We start from the raw sequence: 20,046 nt of genomic DNA on the forward strand, positions 1-20,046 counted from the left end.
TTCGAAGATGACTGTATTTTTTTGGCCGGAAAATCCCTTTGAATCAGGCCATTCGATATTCAGGGAGTAGATCTACGGTAGTAAAAATACAAACCTGTACATTGAATCTGATTATTGTACTTTTGTGTAGTACCGGTGCATTCAGTAGATCAGTACCGTGCACTGCACGTGTTCGTAGACGTGTGCATGAGCTCGACATGACATACAGCTGTCTGTGGCAGTACAGTACAGTGTGGGATCGATCATGTGAACCACACGCACAACTGCTATGTAGCTGTGGCCAGTGTAGGACCATGAGGACTGACCTGTCCTCCTGACCACAAAGACTCGTCACAAGCAAGAGGCCATTCCCCCTGGCCTGGTAGATCTACATGGTATGGGAGGTTATGGACTCTTGCTGCAAGATGTGACAAGAGGCAGCAGCGCAGTGGTCATGTAGCCATCTCGTCTAGACGCCGCCGCACTCAAGGTGTTTTGGATGTCCTCGGGCTCTACAGCAGTGCAGGGCCTTGGGACCCAATAGCTCGTTGATTCACATTCACAGGTGGTGAAGGCATATCTTTCTGACTCAATGATGGACGTGCAGTGTGTAGTATAGTAGGCTTATAGATCTTGGCAGTGGCTCCACATGGTGCCAATAGTGAGAGGAACGCGATGTACACTGGTACCTACCTTGAGTATACTCCTCTTGCTGGTAACAAGAGTGTATAAGCTCCCAAGAGTGTGTGCTCTTAGTCTTTAGACTCTAGTACTCTTCAAGTCTTGCTGGTACATATCATACAAGCCATGCATGCACGGCCGGCCATAACCATGATAGCAATTCAAGGAAATAAGTATGGTGTGGCTTGCCAAGGAACACGACACAGTCAGGCAGCATAGCCATAGCCACTTGCTGGGTTGTCCAGTTAGCCAAAAATACAACAAGAAGAGCAGGAACAAAAGAAGACAAGCGTGACGGGCAATAAACAACAGCTAGGAACCTAGGCGAGACAGATCAACAGTACATGGAGAAGATGCGGCCATTCATGTACAAGGCTGATGAATGGTGGAACATCCATGATAGAGCTGCGGATGATTGTAATGCCTTCCACTATTGTGACAGGCAACGAAGTAGCGGACATGAGTGTGCAAGAATAGGAGAGCTGCGGCTCTCGCACAACGAAAGCACAAATAGATCAAAACAAAATCAAGCAAAAGCCTCAGCTGCACAGCCGGAGACGAAGTGCGCAGAGAAGAACAAAGCCAAGCGGTGCATCGTCTAAGCATGTTAAAAACAAGACAATGAGAAAAAACTGCTGTGATGAATATGCACAAATTGCCGTCGAGATATTCACAAGCATTTGCAGGTCATTCACACACACGGGAACTGCTTGAGACCAGCCAAGCATGGGTCAACAGTCTGTATAAAAATCCGATATCACGTGAGCACAGGAAGAAAAATATGGCAACAGGCAAGATATTTGCACGTCAAGCGAGCCGTTCGAAGAATTCAGTTTTATGGCAGGATCGGTGGACCAAACATGCATGTGGGATGTGGCATGAAGGGCAGAAGCATACCCTGTATGATCAATCAAGTTGTTCCTAACCGGTCAGCCCTGACTGGCAACTTTGAACAACTGTAGTAGTGTGTTTGTCTGGTTGCATAGAGAGTTGGCGCTGGCAAACACATAATTAGCCCTGGTCGAAGAAAGAACGCACACATTGAAACGAGCAGAATTAGTTTTTCGAGTTTATGGGTAAATCAAGCACAATACTAGAAGTTGAACGGCTGCCTGTCATGGTATCACCAAGAGTGTGCAACTGGCATTGATCCAGCGCTTGGCAAAATTCCTACATTACGTCATGCACATCGCATTATCCGAGGTACATTTTGCTTCCCTGCGACTTCTACAGACTAGGAACCGCTACAAACTCCAGGCTGAAGCCCGCAACATCGACAGCACATCATCAAAGAAATACTCGACTACATACACACACACACACACACACACACACACACACACACACACACACACACACACACACACACACACACACTCTCTCTCTCTCTCTCTCTCTCTCTCTCCTTTTCTCTCTCTCTCCTTTTCTCTCTCTCTCCTTTTCTCTCTCTCTCCTTTTCTCTCTCTCTCCTTTTCTCTCTCTCTCCTTTTCTCTCTCTCTCCTTTTCTCTCTCTCTCTCTCTCTCTCTCTCTCTCTCTCTCTCTCTCTCTCTCTCTCTCTCTCTCTCTCTCTCTCTCTCTCTCTCTCTCTCTCTCTCTCTCTCTCTCTCTCTCTCTCTCACACACACACACACATACACACACACACACGTTCATGCCTTTCACAGAATCTCAAGTATTAATGCTCACCGTGAGTCTTTGAAGAATTTTTTCAGCGTGTCACTAAAACTTTTGGATGTTTTCACAAAAAGCTTCTTTTCATGATCTAACGCCTGCAGAGTGGGACAGGAAAAGGACAGCAACGTGACAGATAAGATCAAAATAAGGTTAAAGAAATAGCATTCATTAAATCTACACAGGAGGGTCCAATTCATTCACCACTGAGAGAGAGAGAGAGAGAGAGAGAGAGAGAGAGAGAGAGAGAGAGAGAGAGAGAGAGAGAGAGAGACGATTTACGCACATCAAGGATACATTCCTTGGAGAAGGGCAACTCACTTTCTTGTACTTTGGCATAGATGCCAGCTGGCCGTGTGCCTTTGACACTGAATTGATGGCTTCCAGGACATCACGGATTGCTCCAGCAATATCCCTACAAAGGATCAAAATAGATCAGAGATGTGAGACAGAGTTGCAGCAAATTTGCATATACAAATTTACAAACATGCTTGTTGATGTCAGAGACATCAACAAGCATGTTTGTAAATTTGTAACGAAGACAGGGGAGTAACTAAGCCATGCATGTAAAATATACTGGTGCTGTAGTTGCACCACGTGACAAGCTAGTTTTCCACGGCTATCTGCAACTAGGCTGCAAGCATAGATTGTATTGCCTCATGCATGCTTTTGCTTGCTGAATGCATGCCATGCATGTACGGTGTCACGATGTTGAGCTCAGCGAGAACCGCACAGAACCCGCACTAACACGAACACGTTACCGGCATACGCCAGCAAGCATAATACTTGTTTGCATTGACATCTCCGGGTTCGCTTCGAGCTCTAGTAGCAGCAGTAGCAGCACATTCACGATCTATGAATAACCTCCATACAGCTAGACCTGGTTCACTGGTACATCATGTTCTCTTGTCATCACTCAACCAATGAAAGGTGAGCTAAAGCGGATTGACAGCAAACGGTGTGGAGTGTCGTGCAACATGTTCTCGTTTATCCATTCCCTCGGCTATCTGGATATTTTAGTGAGCAAGCATGTGCGGCTAAGCGAGGTTTGACTGTACCCAAAAATTTGCACAGGAAAGCAATATAAAATCAAGGATCACAACCATAGTCAAGGTGGCAATCAAGCACGGTTCATCAAGAAGACACAGGTACAAAAGAGACCGCACCACTAGTACCGACTAATAGCACAATCATGCAGCTTACTTGATAGTCTGCAGAAAGACAGAACGATCGCTGATCTCCTGAGGTATCCGACTTAGAATAGTCTTCAGATCTGGTCAGAAAACACAACAGCAGCAAAGTCATGAACATGATGAGCGCAAGGCTGTTGAAAGGGCACTAGCATCTTACCTTGCGAAAGTGAGACACACTCTTAGAGTGCGAAGGCCCACACACCGCTTGTAACAGGACCAGGGACGGGGAGAGATTTGAAAAGAGCAAAAAACACCCCTCCCTACTCATACCACTACACGGGTGCAAATACTGTAAAACATGTTATTTTAGGTGTATTAAAATTTCGGTACCAGGGACCTGCCAGGTTTCAGGTGTAATGTAGAATTAGGTGACCAGCAATCCCTTCACATACAGACTCAGTGCATGCTCTAGTGCCTTTTAGGCATTATCTAAGGTTGCGTTTGGTTGGTCATTTTCAGAATGTAAATGACAACCATTCGGGAATGGGAATCGGCAAGAATCACCTGACCAAACTAACGCGCCAGAATCAATTAGGAATCACTTGATATAACAATTCCATGATGTCTTTGTGGAACGGCGGCTGTCTTTTCTTTTACCCGACTCTAGTTTCCTTGAGAGAGTCATGGTACTTCTGAGTGCATGATTTGAGGCACTTGAACATTGTTTGGCTCGTGGCAGCCATTATCATTTTTGATTCCGGAATGAGAATGCTCATGCCAGCATGTGAGGTGGAATGATCATTCTCCAAAAAGAATCATTCTCAGCGATTCCCATTCTGGAATCATGTGGAATGTGACCAACCTAACGCACTTTTTTGACCAACCAAACGGGCGAGAATGATTCCGAGTGATTCCAAGTGATTCCCATTTGGGAATGTGACCAACCAAACGTAACCTAAATTTAGGTATCTGGTTTCTCTACCTAAATCACCGAAATTAAAGTTACACCGAAAATAACATGTTTTACAGTAGCGATTGAAGAAAACGCAACCAGCTCATTCTTCCTGCTTTTGAGTGCAAAAGAATCAAGCTACATGTACATGTATATCGCATCACAAGATGTACAATATACTCCCACGCAAGCAAATACAAGACAGCTATGTCTACACGATCATATCACTGTCTCTATAGCACGCAAAGGATGGTGTAACTGCGTGCCATGTACACAGGTGAACTCACGTGAAGCTCGGTCGCACAGCAGCTTGAATTCCACTTCGCTACGATTTATCGCATAGTCTACAGGAACAGTATGTAAGTGCAGATGAACACACAGTGCATCAGGGATCATCATAAAACGGAATATCAATACAAGTACATGTATATTATGAATAAGATGTTGCCGTGAGCGGTAATCCTTTTCCATTCCAGCCAGTAGCTGCACTAATGAGGCTTTACCTGCCAATGCAGCTAGCCTGCAGCATTGAGCAGCGGCGGATCCAGCGATCTCTACAGGGGGGTTCCAGTATAGTCAAAACTGAATAGCCGATACATGTACATGGACACTCATATGGTTGCCAGTAGTACGTTTAGGAAATTCAGGTGGTTCCGCAGAACGGTGAACCCCTCCTGGATCCACCCCTGTTGAGTGCAACAGAAACGGTATCGAATTCAAAACAAGACACAGGATATTAAAAATCACTGTACCGTGTAACGCATTTAGGGCCATTCACCAATTGCCTAGGTGTATCTATTACTTCAAGTACTGTATGCAACACACATAATTATAAAAAGCATGACTTGAAACAAGCATCAACAATATCCAACAATATCCTTGTCAGTTGTGTGCCTTGTTGTCGCACTATCTGACTATATAATACCTCGTTACCTTGGTGGACTGTTAGTCGTAACTCGTAACTTATTGGTTTAAAAGTTTTTAACACAGGGTCATCTTGAACACAGCCTTCTGCAGCCATGGTAATAGGAATAGGCTCAGAGTAAATATCAGAGCAGGTAAAACTGGAAACTGGGTCGTACCCGGACACGGCTTGGCAGCAAGGGACAACACCGACCGCGTCACGTCAATACCAGGTTCTGCAGTAGGAAAACACACACGCACACACATTGAACCTTCTTTACCGATACCCGAACCGTGGGAAACAATGCTGGCATTCGGGTACCCGAACATGAAAAACATGGAACCGTTTCACCCCTACCTGAAACGAACATCATTCATTTGGGGGGGGGGGGGGGGGGGGGGCGAACCAAAAACGCAAGTCGACCGACACTGTACATACATGCAATTTTCGTCGTCCAGCATAGCAAGTCCAGCATAGCAAGTCCAGCATAGCAAGTCCAGCATAGCAAGTCCAGCATAGCAAGTCCAGCATAGCAAGTCCAGCATAGCAAGTCCAGCATAGCAACTTGCGTTCATTTCAGAGGGAGGGGTACGAAATGAACGATGTTCGCTTCAGGGACGACAACAAACTTTTACGACGAGCCCTTAATATTAAACAGCGCAATAACGTACTAGAGACAAGACGAATGCTGACCTGTCAAAATATCCCTGGATAGACATATAGGCCCCTGCACCATCTCTCTACTGACCTTGTTGACATGCACCGGACACGAACGACTGTGCAAAGCCCATGTTCTGCTTCTCGACCTGCAGGCAAGTGCACATATAAAGCATCCGGGTACAGACACACACACACACACACACACACACACACACACACACACACACACACACACACACACACACACACACACACACACACACACACACAGACACACACTCCATCTACATCATGTCGGCAATTGGAACGTGAAATGATGTGTTTCGCTCCCAGGCTGCCCGTTCCAGTCGCCCTTGGGGCAGGGCCGATGTATGCATACTAGTACTCACATTATGACATCACTGGTCTGGGCCGTGCTTAGGGTCAGCGGGTCACAGCTGTGACCGCGAATTTCATAGAACATGGATCATGCAGAACTCCCAAATCCTTGGGTCACAACATCGTTGTGGGTACTATGATCTCGGGTGGTCTCCCTAGGTACTACGGCCCACTGATAATTACATACAACGTAATTGCATGTACTGTAAAAGCCATTATTCTAACGAGGCGCATATATAACGATTTCCCAAAATTGACTAGTTTACGTGTACCAAAGGTAACGATTCTCACTCATTCTCATTGCTCAATAGGACAGTGTATGTATCGATTTCTGTATAACGATTTCTATTTTAACGACAGATTTCTCCTCGTTAACTCGTTATAGTTAGCACTTCGTTATAATGGCTTTTACAGTATACGGTTTGGGGCGTAGTACAATCATGCAGTTGTCGCACTATCTGACCATCTACTATCTAATCACAGTGGTGGTCAGTTACTCATAACTCATATCCATGTGTCCCTTTCCTTTTACATTAAATTTTTTACTATTGACTCACTGATTATTATAATTATCGCAAAGTGCTACCCACGTGTAAATTATTGCTCACGTCATTTATAATAGGCATTTCAGAACTTTGCTTTCTAATCCTACCTTGTTGAAGGCATCTTTCAAGGCACTGGTTACGTCTTTGCCTTCCTTCTCATTCAGCTACGAAAAGAGCAGCGCAACGAGATATAGAGCAGGTCAGCAACAATCGCAAATTCTATCGAGCACATTTCTTCTGCTCCATACCTCGTCAAGAAAAGGGAATATAACATGCTGGAGAGACAGCGATGCCGTCGGGCAATCCATCATGGTGTTACTGCATCTGCTTTCAATCTAAAAATCTGGAAATTCGCCTCAGAAAAGAATACTAGTATTCGAAACGCACTGGAACGCCAACCTGCAGACACGGTCGAATGGAAACAGTCACATAGGTGCAGCGCCACCCGTGTTTACTATAACACACTGTTGTTTGGACAGTAAACAGGTCAGTACAATGAAAGTCACCTGAAATGACAGCGATCGATCGACCTGACACTTCACAGAAGTAGCAAATGTTTAGCTAGCTGTTGACTGTTGTTACTTTTCAGCCTAATTCAGGACTTGCCAGATGTTGTACAGACTCCGTGTTCGAAACTGTACCAGGCTCATTAGTACCAGATTACTATTCAGACATTACCATACATGATTGTCATCATGATACCAAACCTACGAGTACAAAAATTGCGCGAGGAGGCGGAGAAGGAAGCTAGCCGTTCGTAAATATACGACTAACGCTCATCTCAGTACATACCAGATGACATTCAGTAAAATGAGTTGAATCTGATTTTGCAGACAGAACCATCTATTCTTGTCACTCAAAAAAAGGGAACGTCTGGCACCATACTACATGTACCTGTGTCCTCACTTCACTGGATGTAATACCGACCGGACTGTACTGCACACTGGTCGATGAACCGGTACGGTACGCCTGCACGTGGCCGGATATTGCATACTAGTACATGTACATGTCTGTACAAGACAGTGTGCAGTAGTGGTGCAGCTCTGGTAAAAAAAAAAACAGTAGGAAAGCGGCGCCATTCACGTCAGTCCATTATCAGTGTTTGTGCGAAGAAGTGGTGTAATCTGGGAGGGAGCTTTTCTTGTGCTTGAGCCAAGTCGAGGCCTCAAGGCATAGTGCTGTGTCGCCATGGATCCTTCTTGGATAACAGCAGAGGTCGCACGCCTTTTACCCGTGGATATGGACAAGAGTCTACCTCCTGTTGGTAAGATCTCACATCTCGGACTATTATTTTATGCAACATTTTGAGTGAACATATACATATACCAGGTACTGGTATTACGTAGTACATGTAGTATCGAGCGCTGTGTACTTTTACCAAGACTGCCAGAGTTCATTGTACTGTTGCGTGTACGAGGAAATACCGCCGTTCGTTTCCGGCGGAGATCGTTTGCCCTCCAACTGTTTTCTTTACTTCTTGAATTCACTCATCATTATTAGACATGTATTCATAGCCATTGAAGAAAGAACACTTGACTGCTGAGCACGGCCCAGCACTTTACCGCAAAGTAAATAATAAATAAGTGCATGTACATAAATGGACTGTAGTGCAAGTGGTGTACCTTACACGTACATGCACATGACCATGTATGACATAATTATGTGTATGTACTAGTTGTACACATACATGTACAATCATACCAAGAGTACGACATAACCCCCCAGAGTGTGCAACGCCTGATCCAGCTCTGCATAGGGTCTTGGTCGAGCGGAATCGGATCTTTGCGTCATAATACCGTACAAATCTGAGGGGAACCCGGGGAGTCGCGGGTACTCTTGGATCAAAAACAATGGTGCCCTGCCTCGAGACCGGCCTTGCACTGGTGTGGAGTGTACGCATGACATCAGAAGATCCGATTCCGCTCGACCAAGACCCTATGCAGAGCTGGATCGGCGTTGCACACTCTGGGGGGTTATGTACTCTTGATCATACCGGTATAGTGCAAGCCTTGCCTGATAAGTACCATGTTTTCACGGTGACAGCGTGAACAAGGAAGACCGAGACTCTACCAACCGGTTTATGGTTGTAGTCAGGAGATGAACTGTACATGTATGAGGATTTCAGACTTTTAAGGAAATAAGGTCCGGCTGGACCAGGTGTTACGGCCCTACAAATGAAATTCAGCTTCATGAATACAACCACTGCAGCTTGACCCTGCAGATTGTTGGGCCGCAGCAAAGTTGATACAGTTATAAAGGGGAAGTTAAGCCTAAAATCAAGTTTTCACCAGTTGTAGTCTTCGGGGAGCTGAGTCGAATGGTCTTGGTCCGAGGAAGCGGAGACGCTCCCTTCCTCCTTTATTCCCAATCGAACTCGTCACTTCTGAAACACTACTAGTGTGTGTTTTACCTTCTCCCCTTCGCCCCCGCCCCACAGCAACGCAAACTCTTAATGGTGTGTCTCAATTCTTATTAGAGAGGTTCCGCATAACGTAATTACGTTAGTAAAAACGTAGTCGATCTACGGAAAGTCTTACGTAAACTGCATGCGTATCTGTGTTCCGCCATACGGAGTTTTCAAATCACGTAGCTGCCCTTGGCGACTCCGAACGCGGCAGTGTACGACCAGATCGACCTGGGGAGAGAGTCATAAATTTGTACCCCAATCCACTTACGGACCAGCTACGTTATCAGAGCCCTATCTACGTACTCTACGTAGACAACTTTCCATAAGTGGAGTGCAAACTCGCGAATTCACAGGTTTTCCCGCCCACTAACGTAAAGTTGCTCAACTTTACGTGTTGCGGAACCTCTCTAAGGCTGTGTTTACATGAGAAATTTCAACCCGGGTCAAGTTCAGCCCGGGTTGAAAGTCTGTACGATAAAAATAGGTGAGCGTTTGGTCAAATACTGATATGCCGCCAAAAGTCCACTTCTAGAGTCCTGTTTGGTCACGTGAATACTTTCGCTCGAAATTTGCATGTGCAGTGCTATTCAAACCTGGCGCGAGATACGCACAGAAGTACGTTTGTATGATTTTCTCGCCCCGGGTTGATTTCAACCCTCCCCCCAAGGGGAGGGTTGAGGGTTGAAATCAACCCGGGGCGAAATTTCAACCCGGGTCAAGCGCAATGCGTCATGTAAACGCGCCATTCATTTTGTGTACACGGCGGGTCGAACTCAACCCGGGTTGAAACGCCTCATGTAAACACAGCCTAATAACAACAAATGACGAGGGCGCAGGAGGAGAAAGGAAATGCAAGACTAAACAACCAAACAAACGACCAGTAGGACCATTGATTTTGGCGTACCCATTACTAACATGACACAGAACAGAATTGAGGGTAACCACAGTGCCAAAAATTAGACTTGTTCAAGACTATCTTCAGCTTGCTCGCTCGTTTTTTTTGGTCTACTGCTCCGTATCGTACAAGTTTTTTTGCAAATTTTCTCAACTGACTGGCTCCATTGGAAAGTCTTTCGGAGAATGTTTTGGCATGGACCTCGTGAACATAACCATTTACTGCACCCATCCATCGGCGATGTAGCTGCCATGGGGTTTCTCTCACTTTCATTCGGGTAAAAGTCAGTTAGATTGAGAATTGTTCTCAAGGAAAAGTTCGCAAAAATCATTGCCAGTAAAAATATCAGAAAACGGGTTGTGAACGGGAGAAGCTAATCCTAAATCACGCCGTGTTTCACTTGCATTCCGAGCAACTCGTTCCCGTTGACATATCACGGCTTGCTAGTGGTCCCCACTCTCCCACAGACGGGAGCAGATTCTCACACTCTGACAACGCGTACTCTTGCATACACCACATACCATAAGCGTCACACATCACCCCATACTCACACGTACACTTAGACCATATATGACATCAGATATTGGACTCTACAGGACAAGAACCAAATACAACGTGCGCAAATAATACTCGAACGGAATTTTGCAACACTTCCACCAAAACTGGGTGACTGCGGCCACTGCGCCCTACTACAATTTTGTAGATGGGGATTTGTATGCAAAATGTCACTAAACGCGCCATTTCGTTCTTATAAAAGCACGGATGAACGCGATTGGCCCATGTGTTGTAGTCTTTTGGATGGTGACTCGACTGGTTTTGGTCCGAGAAGGCTGCGATGCAGCGTTCGGCCCTTATTCCCAATCGAACATGGTTGAATAAGCGGTCACGTGCTCATGCGTACCCCAGTCACCTGGTCACCGTGCCTGTCGGGCACAACTTACAGCCTGTTTGGGCGCGTTCCTGTCACGCGAGTTGAACCTTTCAGTTGAACCTTGCGTCCAAAAGTCTACAACATATGGACCAATCGCGTTCATCCGTGCTTTTATAAGAACGAAATGGCGCTTTTAGTGACATTTTTGCTTACAAATCCCCATCTAGTAGGGCGCAGTCACCCAGTTTCGGTGGAAGTGACGAGTTCGATTGGTAGTAAAGGAGGAAGGGGGCGTCTCAGCTTCCTCGGACCAAGACCATTCAACTCAGCACCCCGAAGACTACAAGTACAACTGGTGAAAATTTACTTTCAGGAACAATGTTGCATGAAACGTATTTCAGGGGAGACGCAGCCACATTGCTCAGGTGGCGATTCTCATGGCGCCTCTTTCGGCATGAGACCTTGTACACATCACCCTGAATCTGTCGCAGCTGCAACACAACAGTGACATCCTCAGCTGTCGCTGCTCACTAAAATTTAGTATTCTGTATTTCGATACAGAACGTGGTAGGGATCTGCGGAGTGGCACGGCTCGTGCGCTGTAGGCTAGGCGCTAGTGATGGGTGTGCGGCCAATGGCAGTGTTGGATGCCCGCCACAGTAGAGAAGTTTGTCACCCGGTACTTGTGAACTTTTAAAATTTGAATTGTTCAATGCACTTTTGCAGGTTCAGTGACTTGTTGGCGAGATCTCAAACGTGTGCAGTGATGACTTGCACACTCACTGGCTGGTTCCTCTTTTGAAAGTTTGCTTCCTAATTAATTATTTGGGAAAGGTCGATCTCGGAGCTCCTTACGAATCAACAAACCGCTCTGGCTCCTGTAAACGGGCCCAATCAACAAGACATCAGTGTAAATCCATCCCGAACCCGACCAAAAATGAATCGTTTTGTGTACAGTAAACGAGTTACTGAACCTCTGCCATGTCCTTGTCACACATACAGATGATTATAGCATGTTGGTTGCTTCTTTATTTGTCGACAATTGCAGGGCTGCCACTTGCTCCGATTTTTGATCGCCTGTCGGACAAACCGACCGATTTTGTTCCCAAAGAGGGACAACCAATTATTTTATTTTGAGCGCTTTTTAGTCCAGTTGGCCATTTGGCGCTTCCAGGTCGCGTTTGGCCAGTCATTGTACATGTACATGTAGCTGTAAAATGCACGCGTGCTTGCATGTGTGTGGCCAGTTAAAAATGTGTTCTGGGGCCCCAACAGCAAGCCATTTTCGTAAAAGAATTCACCGGGGGACACCCACAGACCCCCGTCAGATTTTTCTCCCTCCAAGTGTGGCAGCCCTGCAATTGTAACAACCATGCCAAAACAAAGACATCCCATAATGGGATTGAACGTATCCAAGTATGGTGCCTGCATATTTGTGGCAGCTGGCAAAGCACCCTTATTTACAATTGCAGTGCACTCGAGAATAGTTTAGCTTCTTGCTTCACTGTGAAGGACCACTAGTTGAGCTTTTATAGACTGTTTTACAGTTCATTGTGAGGTGAATAGCAGAAATATGGATGGACGGGTAGAATTGTAGATGTCGTCCGGGACTGTGGCTGGAGACGGCCGGACACGTTGTGAAGTATGTCGGCGCTTGTTATGGACTATGGTGTTGCACATAATGGCACAGTAAAGTTTGATGTGTGTGTGTGTGTGTTTGTTTACCCACACTAGTGCCAAGTATTACCTTCACTGGGGGCAGGGGTACCTGCAGTCGGATCCCGGGACGAATACCCTGATGCCGTCAATCCTTTTTCTGCACCTTGTCCTCGCCCACTTACTGAGATGTGGTGAGCCCATAAGTGGGATCATTTCAAATCCACCCTAGTTTGGGGATTTCAGGGGGTGTCGGCCGTTGGGTGGTTCAATGGCCAATTGAAGTCATCTTTCCAAGATTCCTTTTGAGTCTCTCTCCCCTCTCCCGGGGAGACCCACGTGACCAGTTTTGGCAGTGAGCAAGTACAAGTGTGTGTTTAGCTGCTTGTAGCGTACTTCACAAATCTATGTCCTCACCTTTGGCGTCACTCTTATGGCTCCAGCTCCACATCTTTCTATTCCTATGTCCCACTAGCGCACTGACACACAGACAAAGCTCTCCATTTCTCTTCCACAATCCATTTCAACACCTATCACCAGCGCTGCTACTCTCCACACATACACACCTACCTGGCACATTTTGTTTTCCTTCACAGTTTTTCTCATCACTTTCCTACAGCACCTCACAGCACTATCTACTCAGTTTCTTTGTTGTTTTTTTCATTTTAGTTTTAAACTGTTTCACCTGGTGGCGGGCGATGGCCAAAGCGTTGGTGAACCTAAAGTGACGTTTGCAGTGGAAAGACCATGTATGAGTGTCTGGACTGAGAAAAGTATTGTGTAATGGCTACAATGGAGTTGTAAATGCTTAGAAAAGTTGGATTGTCCCTCTAAAAAAAATTTTGTTCAAGCGTTTAATACTAGTACTTACTACCTGGTACTCATGTGGGTGACGATCAGGCTGTCTTTTCCCCCTCCGGCAGGAACACCACCCATGGCTAGTATCAAGGCGCACATGGAGCTCCTAAACAGGCTAAGGTGGTGGTTGTGAATGGATGAGACCCGCCCAAGTGGTCAAGGACGGCCAAACCGTTCCGCTTCCGAGCAGGATTTAAAACTTGGTACCCTGGGCTTCTCAGTTGTTGTCTTTGACTGTCGAGGCTGTTCTGTTTCGCTGTTTACAGCATTCTGTCAGCCTCTCACACTCCATGCCAAGAAATGAATTGTCCCGCTTATGAAGTGTGAAATCTGCCGATGATATTTGCTTCTCGTCATCCTCCCTCCATCTTTCCCTCACTGCCTCTCGTAGCTCTTACAGCGACATGGCAGCTCACTCAACTCTTGTTGAACAACACTGTGTGTGTACATGTGTGCGTGTATATGTGTGTGTGTGTGTGTGCATGTACATGTGTGCGTGTGCACGTCTTCTTCTTTTGTACATTTGTTTGCTCAGACCCTAGAACAGCCGACTGGCCACTGCTGGGTGAAATCTGGCAACCGCTGTCTATAGCCGGTGCCTACTTGGCCATGGTGTTCATCGGGCCCAAGCTGATGGCACCTTTCAAGCCTTTTCAACTGCGAGTGACTTTGGTGATCTACAATCTTTTTCTTACTCTTCTCAGCCTGTACATGTGTGTGGAGGTAAGGATCGCTGCAAAAAAGAAACCCCCTTCAGGAATGTGGGTGGAAACAGATGCGTGTGTGCGTGTTCGGTTTCGCACCCTTGCCTCCGTGCTCTTGCATGTGTTTCCTATGAAGACATGACATTTTTTGTGGCTTTTTCTCATGTACATTTGCGCTGGAATTGCCTGCATTGACCTGCTCACAGTCGTTCATACTTGGACTTAGTCCTGTCTAGAGACTTTTGATCTGTCTTGAGAGTATGACTGTACTGTTTTATTCCCTTCTTGTTCTTTTGCTTTGTTCAGTTCGTTTTATCTGTCATCGATGGTGGTCTGAACTGGGGATGCTCGGCCGTTGACTATGCACCCACCGCAGCAGCCACTCGGGTAAGCTTAGCACTGGGCTTGCAGTGATGCCAGTTATGTACTGTATTTTCCGCAGTATAAGCCGCACTGGAGTATATGCCGCGCCCAGATTTTTTGTCACGAGCCACAGACATCTACCCTTTTACCACCATCATTTTGACCATCGTAGTATAAGTCGTACCGACTTTTTTTTGGGGGTGAATTACTGGTGTTTATCCCCTTTAGGTTGGCACTATGGATAACAGAAGTGCAGGGGCGTAAACTGTCGTCATTCATGTTGCCGTAACTGGTACGATGAATGAGATATGGAAATAGCAAGTAGATATGTGGCGAAAGTAAAGAAAAAACTCTGAACTTTCTGAATACAGTAGAGTCGCACGTCCAAGAATGTTGTTTTCAAGGAGTTAGCCTGGGACGTTCCTATTTTCAGCAATCTGCCTCCGTTCTTATAGCACGTTCTTAGAAACAATCCGTACTGATTATGTATCTCAAATTCTGCCAGGAAACCAACACCGCCGTTGTTAACTTTAGGCTATGGCGTTCTTAGCATTTCAGGCTGGACGTTCTTAGGCTCCACGTTCTTCAGCGCACAGCTCTACTGTGCGGCAGTAAAATAAGGATAGAATGGAGCATTCTTGACCAAAAGTAGAGGCGAAAAAGCTGTAGATCCGGAAACGGGCTAAAATCAATAGTAAAGACTGGCAAGGGCTCACTAGGACCGCTGAAATGCTAACAATCCACACATCAAGGAGCATATGCATGGCATGATGCACTACGGTCACTGCAATGATGAAATCTACCCGTGGGTGAACATTTCAAGGTGGTACTTGTAGAAACAACCATAGGAAGAGCACAATTGAAGTTCAGTAAATGTGTCCTACGGTGCTGGCCAGAGAAATCCCCCTCCTGAACAGCGGTGGGCGACATGCAGCCCTAGCACCTCACATACTGTTCTGTGCACTCGAACATGGTGCTGATATTCATGAGGTCGAATCTTTCTTCTTTTTTTTCTTCTTGGCCGCTTGAGGGCATATGCGCGTGGTTTGGCCGTAATGTGAGTACGCCCTTTACTGCATGCATTTTCTCTCTCTCTCTCTCTCTCTCTCTCTCTCTCTCTCTTTCTGCTTTGTTCAGCTGGCTCGAGTGTGCTGGGTATACTATGTTTCCAAGGTGGTTGAATTCTTTGACACGGTAAGTGATTGTAAACTGGTGTTTCCCTTTTTGCCTTGTGTGTGTGTAGCCCGCAGTCCGTCCTATTTACTTGCTTTTCTATTTGCATCTGTCAAATGATATTTGAACAACTCCCGCTATCGCGTTCCACGAGCATCTCCAGGAGATTTCCACGTTTGTTGTGTGTCAGGTTTTAACTCCACGCCAGGAGATCTGTATTGTGTACATGAATAAGAGAGGGGACCTGATTTGTTTGTGCTGTTCGTTTTGTGCTGGGTTTTCGCAGCTCTTCTTCATTCTGCGTAAGAAACAAGAGCAGATCTCGTTCCTGCACGTCTACCATCACGTCACCATGTTCATATGGTGGTGGCTGGTAACCAAGCGATATGCTGGAGGCAGTGGTGAGTTTGCTGCTCGCTGCACGCGTGCATGTCTACGGGGCAACGTATGGTGCTGAGCACTCTCAGTGTTCATCTAGAGATCGGACAGGACCTCCCCAGAGTGTGCAACTCCTGATGGCGTCCTGTCGCAACTAGTTCTCCGAATTGCGTCGTTTTCACGACATTACCGACTTTCTGCATGCCTACACGGTGTGAGGTGAACTACATGCAATGCAGCTTGTGCACAATTAAGCGGATGGCATCGTGAAGAATGATGTGACCAGCTACGCCACTTGGTACACATCATGATTGTTTCACCCCCATTGTTTATCCCATGCTAATTTTCATCTATGCGCGTGTTCTTGTCGTTGTTGTTGCTGTTCTTGTTCTTGTTCTTGTCGTTGTTCTTGTTGTTTTTGTTGTTCCTATCACTTCAGTCTACTTTGGTGCAATGATGAACAGTGGTGTGCACGTCATAATGTACTTCTACTACATGCTGGCTGCTTTCGGCCCTGCTGTGCGCCCTTACCTCTGGTGGAAGAAGTACCTGACGTCGATTCAAATGGTCAGTACCGCACGCCCCTGGGATTGCTTCGATGTGTGTTGGTGTCTTTGTGTGTGTGTGTGTGTGTGTGTGTGTGTGTGTGTGTGTGTGTATGTGTGTGAACTATAACGTGACATACATACTGTGTTTCGTTGTGTTCTCTCGGTGCAGATGCAGTTCTTGATCGTCATCGGCCACAATCACTATGTGGCCTACAGCGACTGTGGCTTCTCCGTCCCTCTCGCTTACTGCCTGACTGCTTACATGTGGTCGTTATTCGCACTCTTCTATGATTTCTACCGCAAGAGCTACCGGCGGACATCGAAGGAGCGGCCGGATGGCAGCCATGCTGTCTCCGCATCGCAGAACGGTGCCAGTAATGGTGCTGGCAAGAAACATCAATAGTTCCGATCAGCAATGGCTTCCTGCCACTCTACCCTGGAGTGAACTGTTCAACAGTTTGGTCCTAGCATTGCAGCATCTATCTCTATTTGTGTAAGTCGATTTTTGGATGACGTTCATTATTTGAACGTGGATCCCCTTTTCTTCCGGATTCTTTCTATCAGATCTATTTTGGTATTTTATGCAGCTTTGCCTCTGCAGCCGGTTATGCCATGCTCTACGTTGACTTATTTACTTTTCGGAGTTGTGCCGTCCCCTGTTTGGTTCTCGGTGGTGTCGTCACTGCAATGCTGCGCCAGTAGGATATTTTTTCTAGGGGTGCCGTCTTGCTATTTTGAACTAGTTTCCTCTTTTGAAGACGTACAGTATGTTGACTACATGTGTATGTTGCAAGTGTGTAAGTCTCAGCTTGGCGCACAGGCAAGTCTGTTCGAAAGACTTGTCCAGTGTGGTTGAGATGCCAGTTGTGATCTGGAGTTTATCAGATCCCGCTTCCTTGATGACCCTGCCGGGTTCTGTACTCTGCTCTTGATATGACCAAGAGTGCATAGCCCCAAGAGTGTGCAACTGCCTGCACAACCTCTATGCTGTGCTGCGACGGCAGAACTTCACATCACGTGACATGGTTCAAAAGGTTATGCTGGCAAACAGTGCAAAGTGACCACAAGAGAGTTATACCAAGAGTACATAACCCCCCAGAGTGTGCAACTCCCACATACCCTGCTGTCCCGACAGAATTTCAAGTTGACGTCATTATTTATGACGCAATGCTCCTTGCACCAGTGATTTACAACATGTGTACAGGTGTCAACGCATCACACGTTTTTCTTTGCAATAATTTGTACAAGATCGATCTGCTTCGGTCAACCACAGGTTCCGGATTCGTCTGGTAATCCGTGTACAGTGCGCATTGCATCATCAAAATGACGTCAACTTGAAATTCTGTCGGGACAGCACCCATAGTGGAGTTGCACACTCTGGGGGGTTATGTACTCTTGGTTATACCAAGAGTCCATAACCCCCCGGGGGGTTATGGACTCTTGGTTATACCCAAAGCTGGGCTGCATGCAACCCTGTATCTATCATGCACAGAGTGCAAATAATGTGTACGGGTTCATCACGTGATGTGAAGTTCTGCCGTCGCAGACCCCATAGCTGGATTTGCACACTCTTGGGGGTTATGTACTCTTGATATGACCCAAGGGCACCGGGCAGGGACTGCCTGGCCGTGGGGTCATGTACTCTTGATATGACCCAAGGGCACCGGGCAGGACTGCCTGGCCAAGGCTCATGACTCGGCACAGCTCCAGACATTTGTCGTACAGGGCGAAACATCCATATTTGGATGTGCTCTAGGCCCAGACAGATTCTGCTCCGCTCGCCTCGATATTCTGCTGCAAAATGTTGCTGCGAAATCTTCGATATTTTGCCGAGCCTGGCACTGGAAACTCAACATTTTGCTCCGTTTTGCTCTGGAAAAACGTGTATTTTATCCACTTCCCGTACGTTTCATAAAAATCGCAGGGTCGGTTTCTCAACACGGGTTTCCACGCACGTGTCCCTGAGTTCTTCCGAAATCATGTGAATCCCAGTGATATTTCGGTGACATGATCTCGTCCTGGGCAGTGTATCATGCTGAATGGGTAAAAACTAAAAACAAGGAAATCCAAGTATCAGGCATCGATTTTACCCAACATCTCGATATTGTGCTCCGATTTTGCCGGCAATTTCCGCTCTTTGACTTCTTCGATATTTTGCCGAAAGAATTGCCAGCAGGATCTGTCTGGGCCTATAGTGTGCTCCATGTGGTTCGGGGACCATGGAACACTTGGCCGTGGTCTTTTGTTCTGCATGCAGTCTGTATTTGTCCATCAACATAACATGACCACAGAGCAGTTTCGACTTCAATTTTTGTCAGTCAATGTGCTTTTTGGTCGAAGTCAATAATGATACGTTCAGGAAGATAGGTTGTTGCAGAGCGACTAGGCCTTACGCGATCTACGAGCTGCATTTCTTGACTGTATTGTGAGAGCATTGTCATTCAAGGCTTTGAACTAGCCACGGTAATCATGAATTTCTATCGAAGAGAGAGAGAGAGAGAGACTCAGAGAGGGAGACTCAGAGAGAGAGAGAGAGAGAGAGAGAGAGAGAGAGAGAGAGAGAGAGAGAGAGAGAGAGAGAGAGAGAGAGAGAGAGAGAGAGAGAGAGAGAGAGAGAGAGAGAGAGAGAGGGGGGGGGGAGAGAAAGAGGGAGAGAGTATGGCAGGCACTTCCTTGCTCAATGTCTTTCTCCACATACCAAACATGCATGAAACATACAATGGCAAGAGTGATGATGCCGATGCATAGATCTACGGTTATCGTCCTCGTGTGTACCGGCGCGGGTTCATGCATCGCTGCGTACTATTATGCACGGGTACTGACGTCAAGACATGACAGTTCTTGTGATTTTTCGCATCTTATATCTCCCTGCTACCGTATGCCAGCGCTTTTAAAGCCATGGCCTTAGATTTGAAACACCACTGCTTTCCTAGGTATTTTAGATGCAAAATGACTCGCCCACTACGCCATGCCATAAAAGTCAAAGTCCACACAGAAATTTTAATCTAAGGCTGTGTTTACTAAGTACATGAGAAATTTCAACCCGGGTCGAGTTCAGCCCGGGTTGAAAGTCTGTACGACAGACAAAAGAGGTGAGCGTTTACATGAAGACAGTTGACCCGGGTCAAATACTGATATGCCGCCAAATGTCCACTTCTACAGTCCTGTATGGTCACGTGAATCCGTTCGCGCGAAATTTGCATCTGCAGTGCTGTTCAACTTGAACCTGGCGCGAGATACGCACAGAAGTACGTTTGTACGATTTTCTTGACCCGGGTTGATTTCAAC

The 20,046-nt window shown here is 46.4% G+C and overlaps 2 protein-coding genes across 3 annotated transcripts; one reads left to right on the forward strand and one right to left on the reverse strand.

Moving 5' to 3' along the window:
* Nucleotides 1–775: 775 nt before the first annotated feature.
* Nucleotides 776–7,562, reverse strand: LOC135809468 (programmed cell death protein 10-A-like). Of its 2 annotated transcripts, XM_065322826.1 has the most exons (10): nt 7,412–7,562; nt 7,154–7,304; nt 7,013–7,069; nt 6,071–6,128; nt 5,501–5,557; nt 4,706–4,762; nt 3,537–3,606; nt 2,655–2,748; nt 2,349–2,431; nt 776–1,677 (listed from the first exon to the last, which is right to left on the reverse strand). In XM_065322826.1, exons 2-10 carry the CDS (start codon nt 7,214–7,216, stop codon nt 1,590–1,592), a joined length of 627 nt encoding a protein of 208 aa, XP_065178898.1. In that variant the 5' UTR covers nt 7,217–7,304; nt 7,412–7,562; the 3' UTR covers nt 776–1,589. The 2 variants fall into 2 exon arrangements, with proteins under 2 accessions (XP_065178898.1, XP_065178897.1); XM_065322825.1 differs by having other exon boundaries at nt 7,154–7,558.
* A 402-nt stretch (nt 7,563–7,964) lies between these two features.
* LOC135809469 (very long chain fatty acid elongase 4-like) lies at nt 7,965–17,537 on the forward strand. The gene is made up of 7 exons (XM_065322827.1): nt 7,965–8,169; nt 14,128–14,315; nt 14,603–14,683; nt 15,797–15,853; nt 16,119–16,233; nt 16,650–16,777; nt 16,928–17,537. The coding sequence occupies exons 1-7, from the start codon at nt 8,094–8,096 to the stop codon at nt 17,159–17,161; spliced, it is 879 nt and encodes a 292-aa protein (XP_065178899.1). The 5' UTR covers nt 7,965–8,093; the 3' UTR covers nt 17,162–17,537.
* Nucleotides 17,538–20,046: the final 2,509 nt, after the last annotated feature.

Source organism: Sycon ciliatum, chromosome 2 (genome assembly GCF_964019385.1).
Source record: "Sycon ciliatum chromosome 2, ocSycCili1.1, whole genome shotgun sequence".
Classification (NCBI taxonomy): domain Eukaryota; kingdom Metazoa; phylum Porifera; class Calcarea; order Leucosolenida; family Sycettidae; genus Sycon; species Sycon ciliatum.